Below are 20049 nucleotides of genomic sequence, written 5' to 3' on the forward strand. Positions count from 1 at the left end.
TGGCGCAGCCTGTACTGTGCGGGACGACGAAAGTCTGAGTCTTCAGGTCCTTGGTGCTTCCAGTCTTGCTCTATGGATGTGAGACTTGGACTCTGACCAGGAATCTGAGATGGAGACTTAATTCTTTTGGTACCAGGTCTCTTCAGAGAATCCTTGGCTATTGCTGGTCGGACTTTGTGTCCAACGAGCGGTTGCTGAGAGAGACTCAAATGAGTCTGCATAGTCCGTGAGCTTCAGCTGCAGCTGTGTAGACACGTGGCTCGTTTTCCTGAAGCTGATCCTGCTCACCAGATTCTCTCAGTGAGGGAGCTTCGTGAGTAGAGAAGGCCAATGGGCCGACTATGACACTCATGGTTGCAGCAGGTTTATCAGCATCTCAAGTTTATTGGGATAGGCCAGGCATCTGCCTGGGGGATGGCCAGAGAGAAGCCCCTGGAGTATCGGTGGAAAGTGGACGCAGCAAGCGGGACCTGACCCATACCGGACCTGACCTGACCTGGTTTGCATAAGCGGGAACAATCGTCTGGGTGGAAGATGGATGGTTTCTCTTTGCGGATTTACTGTGAGACATAATCTATGGCGATGATCACCATAACAGTCAGGAGGTGCATCTGATGTATAAGCGACGAATGTGGTCATCATTGGTTAGATATTTATCAGTATGCCATCTTGATCAGGGCAAATAAGCCTGAAATCTGGATCGTTGATTCCATTTGATGTTAAACTGATGTTGACCATATAATCTTTGTCTGTTGGCAGAGTCACCGGGCCAAGGCCTGTGTGTTGGAGGTGATGCTTTGGTGTAGGACTGTGTCCAATGGGGATTGGGGAGTGTTTGTAACACTCCACCTATTTCGATATATATATATATATATATATATATATATATATATATATATATATATATATATATATATATATATATATATATATATATATATATATATATATATATATATATATATGACCCATGTAGATTTACAGTCCATATAGGAGGTGATGGGGAACTTTTGTCTGGTGGTAGAACTGTGGAATTTGTTTCCTTCTAATATATGTTTGTGTATGATGCATTTTTTGCTGTGCATTTGTGGAAGCCAGGAGTTTTCGTTTCTTTTGTTGTGGGGCTGTGTGTGCGCTTTTCCTTTAATAAAAGGTCTTTATGTGTCAGCCACAGAGAAATGATGTTCACCGAAGTTCAGGAAATGTGGCGCAGTGTTTCTGACGGATGGAGGAGAGGAAGGGCCTTATTGAAAATACATTACAATCTGGATGAGGTCAGGAAGTAAGTGGTTACCAGTGGGACATGGTTAGTTGCAGGTTTGGGTACGTAAGTCAAAAGGTCTGAGCAAGGTGTGCGTTTTGCTCGGTTTGTGGTTTCTATTACAGAGTGAGGGTTGCAACGTCTTGCAATAAAGTGTGTTTCTAATTGGGAGAGAAAGAAGTTTCTTCTGCCTTTTTTTGTTGAGCAGATGCATCTTACTCTGATTGCTTGACTGTATGCTATGCTTATAATTGCATGTTTAGGGTGAGATGAAAATGGGAGACGGTAAGTGCGTGTCTGTTGAGTTGGTGTATAGTTCTATTTCAAGTCTGTTGTTTTGAAGTGTGAGTGATGTGTCTACAAAGTGAACTTCAGACGGTGAGCTATCAAATGTAAACTTGATGGTTGGATGCATCAACTTTAATTCTTTTTGGAACCGCGTGAGACTGCAGGGGGCATTTTTTTTTAATCAGATAAACTGGATGTCATCAATATAACATACTCAGGATTTCTCTAACATGCCATGATGAGGTTGTGCAGAGATTTTAGCCTCTATAATTCCCATGAAGATGTTAGCATACGATGGTGAAACAAGGGTGCCAAAAGTTTCACCCAGAGTTTGAATGTAATACCATCCATTATATTGGAAATGATTCAATTTGAGCATCGGTTCTAATCAATGCATGAGGTCTTGGGAAGGTGGGTTTGTAACTTGTCATGTATCCAGTGCTTTGCGTTATGCAGACAGGCCTTTTGAATGTAGAATATTAGTGTAGAGGGATGTAATGTCTGCCATGACTAAAATGAGTCAGGAGTTAAAAGGTGAGTACGTTTCGTTCAGTCTTTGGATGTGAGTCAGAAAACTAGTTGTGTCCTTAAGATATAATATGATACGAGATTCATTGCAAGAGGAAGTAAACAAGAGTCAACAAATTTTGATGTCAGAATAGTTGGACATGCACAGCCAGATACAATTGACCTACCTGGATTGTTAACCTTGTGTATCTTAGGAAGAAAAGAAAGATAAGGACACCGAGGATGAACCAAGCGAAATTTAATGACTTCATCTACTGTACCTGAATAGACTCTCCTACCCTTTTAACCTCTTTGAGATAGAGAAGGGTTGGGTTGGATGGGAGCTCTTTGAAGGTATCACCATGGAGCTGGCAATTACTGTCTGCAATGTAATCGATAGACATAATGACAATGGTAGAACCTTTATCTACTGGCTTTATTACTTTGGAGATTGTAGATGACATGTCGCTCTGCTTCTGTAACATTGTCCTTGTGTCTTGAAGAATTACATTTTTGGGCCACATTTTGAATTTCATTACTCATTGGTTCCAATATAGACGGGTAGACAGGGATTGTCGACTCATGGTGTTTAGGCGTTTTTTTTTTTGATGTAGGTAACGTGAGTTTCGGTATACTTGTATTGAGGTAGGTGATTGTATGAGTGTATGTTGGTGTTACCTGTTGTGAGGCTGATGGTACTGTGTGCACTTTAGCAAAGTGTGCTTTCAATGTCATTCGTCTGCAGAAATTTTTTACATCCTCTTTCAATTCTAATTGGTCTATTTGTGGAGCGATTGGACAAAATTTTAGACCCTTAGAGAACAAGCTTATTTCAGCCTCACTGAGGAAATGATTAGAAAGATTGATGATCCATAGTTTAGGGAGTTCCTCAAGTTTGGTTGTAGTAGTTCTATTATTGACAGTTTGACTATTTTCAACCTCAGCTGTGTCTGCTTTTGCAGTTATATACCGAAAGGTTTTCAGAGTCATAATTATATGAAAGCTTGCTATGTTGCCCTGATGATGTCCTAACAATGGTGAAACTGGTCGGTAACTAACTGCATTTTCCATGCACTTGTGACAATATCTGGAATTAGGTCATTGCAATTAACACTGCGAGATCGCTCTTCTGGGAGCTGCAGACAGAACCATGCATTGTGGCGGTGAAGTCACGGCATTCGTCTCAGGTCAGAGAATAATGTTAATTCTCATCATTGCATCTGACTACAATGATGACTGGATTGTGCTTGTTGAAGCGAGAAATAATGTTCTGCATGACAGGCGGCACTTATCGCTCCCAGTACCGTGGTGTAGGTCTGTTTGGGACTTGGTTCTGGCGCCTTCACCAATCACAGTTTGGTGTCACACATTATCTGATTATATATGTATATATTATGATATGACAATATTGATCCAACAAATGAATGCAAAAGAAGCCAAGCAGGACACAATAATGCTTACACTTAACCTTACAAGGAGTTTACTTCTCACCAAGATGGTTGTCACATTGAGCAGGCGATTGGTGAGGATGTCCGTATCATTTCCATTCTTTTCTTTGTTGTTGTCAGAAACATTAAGTCCAGCCGTGGGGTCCCACTTTCCGATCTGCAGCACAAGGAAGGGCATGGAAGTATATATGTACATGCATGGACACATAATGTTTGCCTTAATTCAGTGTATTTTGCAATACGTATGGAGGTGCCGTGGTACTTTTCAGAAGCACCCAGGTGAAAATGTTTCCCGTCCATTTTTCAACTTGTCTTATTGCAGTGATTGCAAGACCATAGTAAAAGAATGACAATTGAAGTTTTACATCCTATTATACTTCATGTATTTGCAGTGAGATAACTGTTGACCATTTCAGAAAGTAAAACAGTCACCTTTTCCAAAAACACAACAAAAGTCATCTTTTGTCTTCCCCTTGTCCTCATATTCTCCACATCAATATTTCTCCAAGTTTCCCTCTATTTTATTCCTCAAGCCTGCTGTTTGGTGTGTTTCCCCACCCCTCTCTTTCTACTCTTCTTTTGGTTCTGTTATGTCCTGATCCATCCTGAGTTCTAGCTACTCCATGAGCCTTGACACCGACAACAGAACTAGAAAGTAGAATTTGACATAGACACATCTATGGATGTGCCTCCACTCATGTTCGATGTCAACCCGTTGTTATGTTTTATCTCAATTAAAGGTCACATGAAAAATTAAAGGGAGAGGGAGAGGGAGAGGGAGAAACAGAGGGAGAGACAGAGACGGAGACGGAGACGGAGACGGAGACGGAGACGGAGACGGAGACGGAGACGGAGACGGAGACGGAGACGGAGAGGGAGAGGGAGAGGGAGAGGGAGAGGGAGAGGGAGAGGGAGAGGGAGAGGGAGAGGGAGACATAGAGACATAGAGACATAGAGACATAGAGACATAGAGACATAGAGACATAGAGACATAGAGACATAGAGACATAGAGACATAGAGACATAGAGACATAGAGACATAGAGACATAGAGACATAGAGACATAGAGACATAGAGACATAGAGACATAGAGACATAGAGACATAGAGACATAGAGACATAGAGACATAGAGACACAGAGAGACAGAGAGATAGAGAGATAAAGAGAGAGAGAGAGAGAGAGAGAGAGAGAGAGAGAGAGAGAGAGAGAGAGAGAGAGAGAGAGAGAGAGAGAGAGTGGAGAGAGTGGAGAGAGAGAGAGAGAGAGATTTTGTATCTTTTTATTATAAAAATAGAAAAGAAAGCCCCCAAATGGGAGTTACATTTTCATTTCAGAGAAAGAAAGAAAACCAAAAATAAATTTCTGAAGAAGGGAAAGGATGAATCGGGTGGATTAGATACAAAACATTTCACAAAAGGATAAACATTCCTCTCGGACTTTGTAAATAACTTCCTTTATACACCATTTTGATTCGAACTGCGGTAATCTTCAGTTACTGAAAAGAAAGCAAAATCCAATTTAACACGACTTATTACAAGGTTTTGGAACAAAAACGAAGCATCTTCATCATTTACTCCAACACCATCAAGTTTTCGTTTCCTTGACTTATATACTGCCATCATTGCCTGAGCAAGCAGGAAATTGGCTAACACAGCATTGGAATTTTTGTGTGGGATATCCAATCCGTAGATGAACACACAAGTGTTAAAAAACAAACCAAACCTCACAAAACAATTCCGAAGTAAAATAAATAAAGGTGCCAACCGTTGGCATTCAACATAGATGTGAAAAAGGTTTTCAGATTTCTTACAAAAAGGACATTCATCTACAAGAAGATTTGAAAAATGGTGTAACAAGTGATTAGAAGGAAGGATCCAGTGTACTAGTCTCCATTGGAGGTCACCATGTCATGGTGGTACAGGAGGGTGATAAAAACCTTTCCAGTTAGGAAAATAAGGGGGAGAACAAACGGTAAGAGTTCTCTCCATCGAACCCTCTGCTGTGTTATTTGCCGTTGCGAAAGAAATTTTACAGAACCCAAATAAAGGTCTTTTTGTTTGGGAAGGACATTGAAGCCTACGTTAAAAGGGGGACAAGGAAGAGGACTGGCAAGAGAAAAAGCACATACGAGTTCAGTAAAGGTAGAGAAAGAAGGTATTTGATGTGCATTATGTTCATTGCTTTGCTGGTCCTGCTCCCAAGCAGGTAAGAGCTGTGTGCATGTCCAAAGCACACTACCTAATATGCGTGCCACGATTCGAGAGGATCGCACACTGACCAGGCTTGCCAATGCATCAGCTCCGATCCAGTTGCCGTTTGGGCTGAGAAGATCTGCGACAGATTTAACGCCCTTGTCGGTAAAGTGTTGAATAAAACACCTATCAGCAGGCATATCATGGAAAAGGGAGTTGTAGAACAAAGGTTCTTCCAGAAACATCTGTTTTGTGTAAAAATGTGTAGCTCTTGTAATTGTCAGAGCTTGCCACGCATTTAGTATGCTCTGATAGAAACCAGAGAGGGGAGACATGTCGATTTTGGAAAGGTCCATCAGGAAAAGTGAGTGGTCATAGCCTAGCCTCCCAGCCTGTTGCAAAAGGTGACGAGTGACGTTGAACCATGGTGGAGAGGGTCGCGTGTCTTGCATGCAAAGAGCAACCGAGAGTCGAAAGGCCATTAGCCGGCTTGTATGTCGACCAGGCCTTGTCCTCCATCGGTCAGTGGTAAACTGAGGACCCCAGGTCGCAGCCAGTGTTTTCCGTCCCAGAAAAAGGACACGAAGCACTTCTGGAGCTGTTGAAGGAACGCCGCTGGAGGATGCAGCACGAAGAACCTGTGCCATAAGGTGGAGACCACCAGTGTGTTGATGACCAAGACCCTTCCACGATATGACAGTTGTGTGATCAGACCTTTCCATTTTTGCAGTTTACCCTCAACAAACTCGAGCAGACCAGCCCAATTTTTTGCTACTGTGGTATTATTACCTCAGAACACTCCAAGGTATTTCACACCATCATTGGCCCATGACAGTGGAGCAGGAAGTGTTGGCGCCAAGTAGCACAATGGACCGAGCCAAAGGGCGCTCGTTTTGTTCCAATTTACTTTGGCTGAAGAAGCTTTTTCAAATAAGGACAAACAATAACGAACGATGTTAACGTCATTGATATCTTGTACGAATACACACATGTCATCGGCGTATGCCAGTACCTTTATGGGCCGTTCAAGCTGGGACAAACTAACCCCTGTTAGTCTACAGCGCAAAGAAACCAGTAGGGGTTCGATGGAGAGAGCATAAAGCAACCCGGAAAGAGGGCAACCTTGTCTAATTCCCTTGTTAATAGACAAAGGTGCAACAAGTTCATTGTTTATCTTAAGCACACTATAAATATTATTGTCTTATATTTTAATATGAGATGAAGGTTGAACCAAGTCCAAACCGCTCAAGTACTTCAAAAAGGGACCGATGGTCAACACGGTCAAAGGCTTTCTCCTGATCAAGGAGAAGAAGTCCTAAATCTTTGGGGTTTTCCTTGCACAGTTCAATGATGTCCCTCACAAGGGAGATGTCATAAATGGAACGTTTTGGGACACAGTAACATTTGTCTTCCTTCAACAACGAGGATAAATAAGGAGTAAGTCGCGATGCCAGGGCTTTTGAAAATATCTTATAGTCCGTACATAACGGGGAGATAGGACGCCAATTTTCAATACTCAGCATGTCTCCCTTTTTTGGGATGAGGGTAAGAAGAGCTCATCAGCAACTCCGAGGTAGCTCTCCAAGCTGGCAGCTTGCGTTCAAGGTCTTAATGAGTTCTGGACCCAATAAGTGCCGAAACTTCTTGTAAAATTTGGTTGTAAGTCCATCCAAACCAGGTGCTTTCCCAATGGCAAGGCCGTGAGGGCAGTGCCAAGTTCATCCAAGGTGATGGGTCTTTCCAGTTGGGAACGTCCATCTTCACACAACACTGGCAGGCCTACGGAGATCGAGGCGACACTGATAGGATTTATTTGTTCCATGGAATATATTTTCGAAAAGTATTCCTTCACGAAAAGTTTGATTTCTGATTGTGTAAAGGTAATGGATGAATCTGCTAATCGCAGCTGAGAAAGCTGTTTATTGGGAAGAAGTTTCTCTAAGGAAAAGAAGTACTTGGTTGGTACGTCTGCCTCATTCAGGTGTCACACCCTCATCCGAACTAAGGCCCCACGTGCATTCCTCTTGGTTACTTCCTTTAATAAGGACTGTTTCTCAGTTAAGGTTTTTTGTATGTTCCTATTATTTTGTCCGATAACCCGTTGGAGTTGTAAAATCTCTAACTGTAATATTTTCTTTACTTCATGGTCAGCCCTTGTTGAGAAAAAACGATACTGTTGACAGAACCCTTTAATTTGGGTTTTTACTAAATCCCACCATATCAACGGGTTTACGGAACAGCTGAGCTTCTGTTCTAGGAGAGCCGTCCAGAAGGATTCAAAGGCCTGAATGAAGTTGAGGTTTTCCAGTAAGCTGTTATTGAATTTCCAATGAGAGCTCCCTGGACCTGGTTTAGAGAGTTAAATAAAGACTCGAGCTAGGGAATGGTCAGAGAAACCAGAAGGCACGATATCGGATTTATAAACTCCTGTAATAAATGAGAATTTACATAGATGCGATCAAGCCTCACAATTTAGACGTGGTTGTTTAAACAACGACACCATGTATAAGACCGATCAGAAGGGTGCTGCACGTGCCAAACATCATGAAGATTATATTTCGCAATGATGTTTGCAAAAGGTTTTGCAGTACATAGTTGGGGTTCCGGCCCGTTCCGGTCAAATGAAGCATTAACAGTACAGTTAAAATCGCCACCAATAATTAGACAAGTCTGCAAATCCAGTGTTTGCAGGAATTTTCTCAGTTCGGCAAAAAAGGAGATCCTCTCGTCATTTTTGCTTGGAGCGTACACATTGAGAATTGTGAACTTGACCTGATTGATAGAGAAGGTTACGGAGGCAAGGTGTCCATCAATAATACTCAAAAATTTAAGGCAGGACGGATGGAAATGTTTCCCTAAGACAAACATGATGCCTGCCTTCGACGTGGAGTTGTTACTGAAGAAACATTCCTTGTCCATAAAGAGTCGCCACTGAGCCTGAACAGATCGGACAGCATGGGTCTCTTGTAACAAAGTTTTGTCGAGACCGTTGACCTCTACCAACTGTTTAACTTGGACCTTGCAGAGTGGACTCCCACCACCATTAACATTTATTGTTCCAATCTTGAAACTGTTGATGAGGAAAATAATAGTTTCCAAGAATAAGAGCAGAAGCGGGATAATTGATTAGGATCCCTTTTCGCCTTGGCAATCAGTTTTTTTAAGCGGTGATGGTGTGTCTGGTGGAAACCGAATAAGTCAGGCTTACGTACGATAGCCTGAGCACACTCAAGGAAGGACGGTAGATCTGGAAAGTATTCCGTCGTCAGGTTTATATTGCGTTTCCTGTATGTATTTTGTAAGAAGAGTCTTATTTGTTCAGGGGGGGGGGTGTAAGAGTTTGACCGGTGAGCTTCTCCACCGTTTCCACCTGACTGTTCCTGTTTGCTTCCTCCAGGTCAGATTCGTCAGAGTCGGTTTTCGTTTCCGAGTCACACAAGCTTGTACCGTTCTGCATATCGATACTGTCGTCAGTATTGATACACGGATCTGTACTGGTTACCACGTCTATGTGCTCTTCCATTGTGGGAACATCTCCTGGTGAAGTCACGGAAATAATCGGGGGAGTTGATGAAACAGAAACACCATCAGTGGATGTAGCGATATCGCTTCCCTAAACCGTAACAGTGTTATCGACCTCTAACGGCGTGGAGGTATACAGTACTTTGGGTGTCTCTCGTAAAACATCCATTTTAGCATTTCCTGCGTTTCCAGCTTCACCATGTGATGAGATGGGAGCAGTAACAGGGTTAATATTTGTTTCACTATTTCCCACTGACAAGGATTTAGGGTTAACATTTGTTTCGCTATTTCCTGCTGATAAGGATTCAGGGTTAACATTTACCAAAGTGACAGCAGGATCATCACTAGTGGTCTGTGTATCACCATCAATGGACTTTCCAAAAGGAGAGTTTTTAACGAGTGAAAGTTTTCTTCACTGCAATAACAGGTAAAGTGGTCTCTGTAAGGGAGACGTCGATGTCCTCACCGGCAAGTAGGCTGAACTTGTTGGTCGTAGGTACCGGGGTCCGGGTCCATTCCGGGTAGGCCTTGTCGAGTGACGTCAGTCACAACTGCAGGAACATTACCGACAGATTCCTCGTTTGTAAATGCTCCTTTCTTCTGGGTTAAACGACCATCAGGTAAAGTCTTTCTCTTTCTTGATGAAACGATGGTGAAACCATCCCAAACATTCGTTTTGCTGTTTGGACGATCGGACTGAGGGGACTGGGGGTTGTTACCAGACACGGGATTCGCTTCCTTCACAGTCAAGGAAGAGGAAGAGGAAGAAGAAGAAGAAGAAGAAGAAGAAGAAGAAGAAGAAGAAGAAGAAGAAGACGTATTCTTGTTGACGAGGTTTGTTTCATCGTTCGATGAGCTTGACTTTGGGCAAGATCGTTTCAAGTGTCCGAAATTACCACATTCGAAACATTTCAGGGTGTCAGTGGTTACATAGACTTGGTAATCATGATTATCAATTTTGAGTTTTAAAACGATGTTCAAGGTTCTTTCAGCGTTCAAGGGAGGAAGCACCACATAAGCTTGTCTCCGAAAAGACATCACATGCTTCGTCCGATCGTCCTGGCTACGTAAAAGTAACATGGTGATCTGAGAAACAGAACCATAACGAGATAATTCGGAGATCAGTGTCTGATTTTTCAGGAAAGGAGGAGAGTTCGAGTTAATGACCTTCACGGCCGGAGTGTCCAGAGGGGAGACGAGCACGAAATGTCCGTTATTTGTTGATAGTCCGGTCGATACGATTTCGTGAACCAGTTCTGTCTCAGACATGAAGGTTACCACATGTTTGTTCATTCGCGAGGCTGCACGAACTTTGTCAGTACCGACTACTATGTTTCCCGTAGCGATAACCAAATCCTCGACGCTGATGTCATCGGATGCGACACAGACGACGCCATGTTTTCGTGTTAATGCTTCAAATGCCGAATAACGGGAATAAGAAGTCATATTTAGGAAGGGGGAGGAGAAGTGATTACTCTCGTGCAGTAATTAAATACGAGCCGAGACAGGTTTCCAAAGGAAACAAACACAGCTACAGTGAGGAAAAAAACCGATCAGTTGATGGGCTGCCAACTAAAAGCTATCTACAAAGAAGCTGTGGGCTCTTTCTCTCTCTATCTCGGGGAAAAGGTATGCGAGGAGAAAACAGGGGGATTGGGAGGGAAGGGGGAAGAGATGAACCGAAGGGCAAACCGTGAAATAACAAGGACAGATGGGCGCGGTGGGGTGGGGTGACGACGGCGCGAGGGAAGGCTGGAGCGCTAGGTCCAACGAAGAGGGGAGGGAAGAGGAGAGGGTGAGAGCACAAATAATGATGCGTGGAAGGAAACAAAGGAAGGGAGGTGAAAAACGATGTTAAAGGGGATAGAAAGGCACAAAAACAGGGCAGATCACAGCTCACCAAGACCACACAGCCACCATGACCCTCAACTCGACTCACCAACAGCGAGAGAGAGAGAGAGAGAGAGAGAGAGAGAGAGAGAGAGAGAGAGAGAGAGAGAGAGAGAGAGAGAGAGAGAGAGAGAGAGAGAGAGAGAGAGAGAGAGAGAGAGAGAGAGAGAGAGAGAGAGAGAGAGAGAGAGAGAGAGAGAGAGAGAGAGAGAGAGAGAGAGAGAGAGAGAGAGAGAGAGAGAGAGAGAGAGAGAGAGAGAGAGAGAGAGAGAGAGAGAGAGAGAGAGAGAGAGAGAGAGAGAGAGAGAGAGAGAGAGAGAGAGAGAGAGAGAGAGAGAGAGAGAGAGAGAGAGAGAGAGAGAGAGAGAGAGAGAGAGAGAGAGAGAGAGAGAGAGAGAGAGAGAGAGAGAGAGAGAGAGAGAGAGAGAGAGAGAGAGAGAGAGAGAGAGAGAGAGAGAGAGAGAGACAGAGAGACAGAGAGACAGAGAGAGAGAGAGAGAGAGAGAGAGAGAGAGAGAGACAGAGAGACAGAGAGAGAGAGAGAGAGAGAGAGAGAGAGAGAACAGATAATTATAATTAGAATAAAATGGAAAGCCAAATACTGCATTGGAGTCATCAGAAGGAATCTGAATAAGTAATGAGTAAAGATAGAGTCATCAGGACGAATCTGGATAGGATTATGATTTCAGTTGCTGCACCTCTTTTTAAAAATTTTTTTTATTAATATACAATGTTGAGGCTCGTTTCAGAGCTAACACACAGAACGTATAATAAGGGGAGCAAGAAATAAGAGGGGCGGGAGAGGGAAGCACAAAACAGTGGAGAACAGAGACATTCAGAAATCTGTGGAATGGTGAGGGATGGGGTGGGGTACGTAGAGTAAACAAGATGGACCCTCAAACCCATCCAGGCATAGCCAAGTGAGCCTTACAAAAGAGAAGAGAGACATCAGATGCTTCTAACTTGAAGAATGTCCGTATTTATCTGACTCCAATGCAGTATTTGGTCTTCCATTTGATGAAGTTGTGGTCTACAAAATGGTTTTCAAAGGGCACATGACCTTTGACCTCTTCAATCTGAAATTGAATCAGTTCATCTATGTATAACAATCTATACATGTGTCAAGTATCATTGAAATCTCTTGAGTGGTTCATAAGTTATTGCAGTAACACAGATTTTCAAATAAGGGGCACTTGATCTTAGGCCTTTGTCTAATTGAACCCAAAATGTAATCAGTTCAACTTTATATAAGATTCCATAGTTGTGCCAAGTTTGGTCAAAATCCCTTCCGTGGTTCACAGGTTATCGCAATTATGAAAATCTGTTCCTTTCAGATAAAGGTCACATGACCATTACTCCAAAATCGAATCAGTTCATCTTTGCATCATCATACATCTTTGCACCAAGTTTAGTAAAAATCCCCTCAGCAGTTCACAAGTTATTGCAGGAACAAAATCATCATGCACGGACACACAGAAGGACAGCCCGAAAACATAATACCTCCGGCACCTTCGGCAGCGGAGGCATAAGAAAAAAAAAGAGAGTTGAAACCTAGGGTCATAGGAATCTGTAGAATAAACATTTATAGAGATGGCTTTCTTAACCGGAAGATTCTGTTCCAAATAGGACAAGAGAAAAATTTGAATGAAATTGTAAAATACTCAAGAAGTTATCAGAGTGCTCTCTCTCTCTCTAACAAACCTTCAAAATACTTTCACTTCACTCATTTTGTCAAAAATAATCAAAATCAAGTGTAAAAATTGTTTTTACCATTTCTGTTTATATTTCTGTCTGTCTCCTTCAAAGCTGTTCCAAGATTGCACTCAATTTTCATTGTCATTGGTTGTAGTATCCATAGGTGGGCATCAGAAGGAGACATGAGGTCCACCCAGGGCCCAAAGGATTATTGCTCATTTCTACATCTGCCACCAAAGGTGGAGAAGGTTGTGTTTTCACCCCTCTCTGTATGTTTGTTTGACTGTGTGAAGGGTATCTCAAAAGGTTGTGGATGGATTCGGATGAAACTTCGACACGTTAGGTGTGTGACAATGGAAGAATTGATTCAATTTTGGTGAAGTTCCAAATCCGGATCTGGATACGAGAATTATTTAATTTTTAAAGTGATTCTTCACCATTGAGAGATTGGGCCAAAAACAATATATCGTATGCTATTTCAAAAATGTATTGTGCTCGATATGTTTTCGTGGATCAGGCATTAAGTGGTGGATGTATGCGCTCTACCGAGTGCCATTCCATTAAATCCTCTATTTACTTACTATTTAGTCTTTAAAACTCGGGCGAAAACCAAAATTACATGCAATAACCTTTCATTTGTTAGAGCCTCGTGGAGGATCTCGAAGTCTTACTCACATTGTTGTTCTTGTCGACTTTTTTGTTTCACAGCCTACAGTTTTCATCGAAACTTCCTGAAACTTGGCATATATATGTAGAAATACCCTGTGCAGACAGTAACCATCTCTGATTTTGAAAATTCCTCCGAGAAAAAAAGTTATGACGTCAAAATATCTCCGCTAATGGAAATCGCCTAAAAATTATCTCCGAAACTAGGCAAGTTTTTTTGAATTCTGTTTGTGGGAATCGAACAGGGCATAAGCAGAGATTAATTACCGCACATATGATACATAACTATGACGTCATATCAATTTTTATGACGTCATTCCTATTTTTTGACATTTTTTGTTTCACAATCCAGAGTTTTCATCGGATCTTCATGAAACTTGCCATGTATATGCAGAAAGCCCACGCGCAGGCAGTAACCATCTCCGATTTTGGAAATTCTTCCATGAAAAAAAGTTGATGTCATAATATCGCCGCTAATGGAAATCGCCTCTACCATTATCTCCGAAACGAGGCAAGCTGTTTGAATTCTGTTTGCGGGAATCAAGCCAGGCATTAGCACAGATAATTTATGGCAAACCTGATACATCACAATGACGTGATATTCGTTTTTATGACGTCATCATTAAGAGGACGAGGATCTTAGCTCATTTGAGCTTGTTTTCACTGGTGTTTTGCATAAATAGGAAAGATTTCTTTTGGCGGTGTATAGTCGACTGCTGCCTTGATCATTCTTGAACAAAACATGTATGAACTCATTTTCTCTGCATGGGTTGCAATCAAAATGTACCTTTCCTTCATCAAAATGTACCTTTATTTCATGATAGAAGACGTGTTGTTCAGTCTTCAAATGTACAATCTAGGCAAGAAGCCAAATGCCCTAGGCCTTATAAATGGCAACCAAAATGGTGGACATCAGATTTTAATTTTTGAGGTTCAATTGTGGGTGGAGTCAGGCCAGCGGTCTAACCAATGGGTGGAAAGAAAGAAACAGACAGAGGAAATTGGCTACTTTAAAATAATGATTAGAGCCACGTGTTTCCAATTTTCATGGATTCCAGCGAGGGAATGGATACAAGTGTTTTTTGTGTTGGTGTGGAGATAAAACGCACATGAGAATGGCAATTGCCTTTTTTCTGCAGCTGCCGCTCACATGTAATTGATCACACCAACAGGTTGCAGATCATTCAACTCATACCCATGAAAATAAAGTCCACGACGACGATACGTACATGTGGTTATTGATCAATTCGTTAGTAAAGATTGTATTGCTGAAACAGTACGAGTTACTGGATACAGTTGAACATCAAAGATTAATAAGTAAATAAAGATTGAGCAAAACAGAAAAGGCAAAAAAGGTCCTGTGAATGAATGGAAGGACCGGCATTTGATGGAGAGTGAGACGTGATTCGTACAGCTTTCCCTTTATTATCTTCCAAATGCAACAGCAATAGATGCGATACCTTTTATTTTCTCAATTTTCCTGCCACAACCCTCGCTCCTTCACTCTCAAGCTCTTTCTTCTTCAAGGAAGACCATTAACCGCTCTCTGGGGCACTCTTCTAAACCAGTCAAGGATTTTCTTTATCCTTTCTTTAAAACTGCGACAGTTCTGTTTGAGTTTCAAATTTAATTTATGTTGTGATTAAAATACCCACTGGTGAGCTGGATCAGCCGTTCTCTTGCGTTTCAATCTGCTAAGTGCATGACAGGGTTGAATCTGCTCTAAAAGGTTCCCGCTTGCTGGGATCACCTACATCCGGATGTTGTCTGAGCCAAGTGATGCGACTCCCCCAATTATGTTTCTGTCTCAATAATGCTAATATACCACTATCTTTTCTATCCTTCTCGATTTCCCTCTGTTGAGGTTTTCCCCTCCAAGTAACAGGCGTCTGCGGATTAACATCAGTTCTTGCGGGGGGCGTGGCAGTGCCGCTCATGCAGTGCCATTTGTAGGATATCTCAGGTATTTGAAATTTGTCCAGTGTCGGCGATAGCTCATCTACTCGTTGTGAAGGACACCGTGGAACACTTAACATCCACCAACTAAGTAACTAATACTGGCAGTGGGACGCCCAGTTTAATGTCCATCCGAGGGATGGCACATGCACTGATGAATCACCCTGCCCGTGAAAAACCGGGGTTACAGTTACTTGCTGGGTGTGGAGGTGAACACAAGATAAACAAATCAGAGACAGGTGTGCATACCTCTAGGCTATCCTTCCAACCAGTAACGTCACTGCCCAGATGGAATTAGTATCCTAAGGTGTGCTACTGCAGCAGTGATATTAACACATAATTGATGTTACAGATTAAATTATATCACTGCAATTAATATGAAGTTACTACTCTAATCACACCAGGGTAATTAAAACAGTGCGTCAGTTAGCCCATCGTGTTGGATCCACATCCCATTACCATTTTTGTTAGAATAATCAATAATTATATTAAAAACTAGGCCAATTCTAACTCGTCATTCACAGAAAAATTTGAGAATCCAGCATTATAATAAGCCATCTGCTTTTATAACAGTCTCAAACTAGAAGGGCACTCAAGAGAGCGCACACCTCTGCCACTTCACACCTGATCCATGAGAACATATTGTGCCCAATACATTTTTGAAATATCATGCTACGTATCGTTTTTGGCCCTATCTCTCAATGATGAAGAATCGCTGAAAAAATAATTGTAGCCAGATTCAGATCTTCACCAAAATCTAATCAGTTCGTCCTTGTCACACACCCAACCTGCCCAACAAATTTAATCCGAATCCGTCCACAACTTTTTGAGATATCCTGCACACAAACAGACAAAGAGACAGGGGTGAAAACATAACCTCCTTCCACCTTCGGCGTAGGAGGTAATAATGATACCAAACATTAAAACCAAACGATGCTTTGCAGCAATGTCTTGGTCCTACTGCCTACACCATCACTCTGGTTTTTCATTATAAGCAAAGCCATTTTCACAAGGGTGTGCAGTCAGTTCTACATTATCCTTGGAATCAATTGTGCCTTCCCACACAATGTCTTTTCAGAACCCTCTTGTCTTTCGATTTCCAAACATGCTTTGATGGAGGAATTTTAGCAACAGAAACTTATTCAATGTATTCCTTCAGTGACGGTGACTTGTAACCATCTCTGGATTTGTTAAAAAAAAAAAAGAACAAAGTGGCTTTTAAACATCCAGCACCTTGTATCCATTGGCAAAAAGTGCTATATAAATTCACTTATCAATTATTAATTCATATCGTTATTATTATTTATAACTTATCTTTGTAAAGGCTTTTCTCCATCAGAATCAACTTTTTGTGTTTTCTTTTTTCCAACCAAAGAGTTTTGTTCTTTGACTATTGTTAATGCTGCAGTGTAATGCAAAAACAAAATTAACTAGACGTGGCACTTATAACTGCGAACAGTTATGCCGGGTACTGGCAATGCCACCTGTGCCAACGATGATGCCTTCCCACGCCGCCCGTTGGGATGATGATGCCGTCCCACAACGTCCGTTGTGATGACGATGCCTTCCTACGTCAACCATTGCGATGATGATGCTGTCCTATTTCGTCATTTTTATCAAACTATATTTCTCATGGCTGCTCAGTCCCAAGAACTGCCACAAATAACTACGAGCAGTCATTTCTACGTGGAAGCTTACAAAAATGCGAGCCACGAGGAATAAAGTTTGATAAGTATGATGTCATGGTTTACATGGTCTAGCAGCCATATTGGATCGATGGAAAATGTTTAAAAAAAAAAGTTTTTCTCTGGAACTATTTCACCGATTGATACAAAACTTGAAATATATCACTCGCTACCCATGTGGAGAAAGTTATGATCACAATCGCATCATAGGTCACATGCTTTGGCAGCCATATTGGATTGAAGGAAAACCTTTAAAAATCACTTTCTCTGAAACCGCTTAATCGATGATGTTGTAGCTATCAAACTTTTGTTGCCGTGAGAACTCGATGATGTACCTAAAGTTTTGCATCGATTGGTTTAGCGGTTTTACAGAAGGGTATTTTTAAAGGTTTTAGCTTTGATCCAATATAGCTGCCCCATCCACATGACCTATGACATTTTTGGAATAAAACTTTATGACCTCTGCCACAAGGTGAAGGAGGTTATGCTCCCCCCCCCCTTCCCCCCTTTCTGTTTGGCGATCGCTAGACTACCGTCATTCTCAAGTTTTCCGTCTGTCTGTATGTATGTAATGGACAGCTCTGGAGGCCAGAGGAGTCAACCGATTTTGATGAAACTTGACTGGTAGGTTCATACCAGGATCTAGTTGTATGCTTTTGAGCACCGTTGCTATGGACGCGACCGTTGCCTAGCAACTGTACTTTGAAATTTTTGGAAAAATCCGAAAAAAAAAATATATTTTTTTTTTTCGAAAATCAAAAATCGGCTTCTGCGCTTTTATGCGTACTATAATCAACCTCTTTGTCAAAAAATTTCAGCCCGATCCGTCAAAAACTGTATGACTAGTATGCAATTATATAGCGACCACCCATGTCGCCTACCGGCTTGTTGGGTCGCCGAAATAGGTGACCCTTATTGTCAGTAATCTGTCTGTTTGTTTGGATGTTTGTTTGTTTGTCATCAGCATAATTGGTAGTAAACGTGGGCCGATTTTGACCAAACTCGGGTGGTAGGTACATCTTATGACCTTGTGCTTTGGAAATTGTGATGGTTGCTAGGGACGCTTTGGTTCCCTAGCAACAGCCGAAAAACATTCAAAATCGGTACTGTTCACGCTAAATCAATTCCGAAAGCCATTATCCCACGTAGGCTTATGAAATTTGGCATGCATCATCTACAGGTGATGCTCTACCAAATATATTCCGGTTCTTGTGATATATGGAATAGTTTACCCACAGCGCCCCCTACAAATGGGGTATGCCCAAAAATTGGCGAAAATGGAAGGCCCCCTAGCGACCAGGTGAGTGCATCGATCCGAATGAAACTTTGCAGGTTCATAGCATGCAATGAGTACTCCAACTTTGCCTCAGGACATATTGACCAATATTGCTTAGGTCAGGGGTCAAAGGGCAAAAATCGTTAACATGCGAGAGCTGGAGGTGCCTTCGCGCCAAATGCTACTCCTCCTAGGGTTATGGTCAGATGGTCATAAAAATTCACACTAATCATCTGGAATACATTGTGCACAAACGATCGAGTCGATTTTTCGATTTATATCTTTGTTCACCCACAGCACCCCTTCGAACTTTGGGGATTTCCAATATCAAACCGCATTTTCAGTACTTTTCATTCAAATTGATACCGAGTAGTTATCAGTAGATGGAACTCGATGACATTTGGTATGCATAATCTTAAGGTGATTCTCTATCCGCTATTTGACATCCATTTTGTTCTATATCTTATAGTTTTCAAATGGCAACCATCTCAACTTGGGTGTCTGAGGGCCATTGAGCATTCCCTCTGAAAATTCAAAGTGCACTAGCTCAAAGACGGTTGAACCGAATCGAAGGAATCTTTACATGCTTATAGACCGTAATGAGTCAATCACGTTTGTGAATTTTCCTTTTGATTGGATAAGGTTTGTTTTTCTATCCAATATGACTGCCAAACATGTGACTAATGACATCATCGTTTTCACACTATGTGCAGCAATGGTATTGGATATGTGTAAAGTTTAGCATCAATAGGTTAAGTGGTTTCAGAGTTTTGCATGAATCTGTATAGTTTCACCTCTTTCCGTTTCATACCTCTAAAAGTTTCGCCTCAATCTGTTCAGCCATTTCGGAGAAGATTTTTGAAGTTTTTTTTTTTTTCCAAAAAAGTATGGCTGCCAATCTATGTCACCTATGATGTCATCAATTAAATTTTCTGAATAATTTTCTTTGTAGATGACCCTCAAAAATTGTCTTACTGATTGGGTAAAGCATTCGACGCATCCAATTATGACATCATAGTTATCAAATGTTGTTCCCCAGATTGTGTTCCTGATATGCACCAAGTTTCAATTTATTTAATATCCTGGTACCAGAAAAAAAGATGTCCAAATGTTTTCCTTTTTTCCAAAATGGCTGCCATACCACATGACCTATGACCTCATAGTTATCATTAAAACATTATCCAAGTGTAGGTGCTGCTATGTTGAAAGTTTTGTGTCGATTGCTCAAGTGGTTGCGGAGTAAACAAATTTAAAAGGGAATAAACATGCAAAATACAGTGGAATTGTGGACCATACTCTTGAACAGAGCATTAGAACTGCCAAAGCAGTTTTTCCTTGGCTATTTGGCACAATCTTGGACAAGTCACCACTCCGACCATTTATTGGAGCACAGCTGTGCCACTGATGCTGTGCCCCTCCACCAGTACACTGTTACTCATTTCACCGACCTCAGGAGTATGACAGGCTGAGTTAACCCCACCTGGTGTTAAATCAGCAGCCAACGAAGCTCAAACTCAGGACTTGAGAATCCCGTCAGCCACCCTAACCACTAAGCCAACACCAGGCTTACAGTGGAATTATAAGTACAAGAGCGAGAATTGCTTTGCAACACATGTCCCCAACCGATGTGATAATTTCTAAGTCCAAAAACGGCATAACTGT

The 20049-nt window shown here is 41.8% G+C and overlaps 1 protein-coding gene across 1 annotated transcript in view; it reads right to left on the minus strand.

Annotated features, from left to right (window-relative positions):
- LOC147010612 (glutamate receptor ionotropic, kainate 2-like) overlaps positions 1-20049 on the minus strand; it is a 298336-nt gene that overhangs the window by 99383 nt on the left and 178904 nt on the right. The window contains exon 10 of the mRNA XM_085860314.1: positions 3548-3661. Within this exon, the coding sequence (XP_085716440.1) occupies positions 3548-3661 (114 nt within the window). The remainder of the gene's footprint in view (positions 1-3547; positions 3662-20049) is intronic.

The sequence above is a fragment of the Eptatretus burgeri genome, chromosome 16 (assembly GCF_056783735.1).
Source record: "Eptatretus burgeri isolate ZD-2024b chromosome 16, Ebu_testis_v1, whole genome shotgun sequence".
In the NCBI taxonomy this organism is placed as follows: domain Eukaryota; kingdom Metazoa; phylum Chordata; class Myxini; order Myxiniformes; family Myxinidae; genus Eptatretus; species Eptatretus burgeri.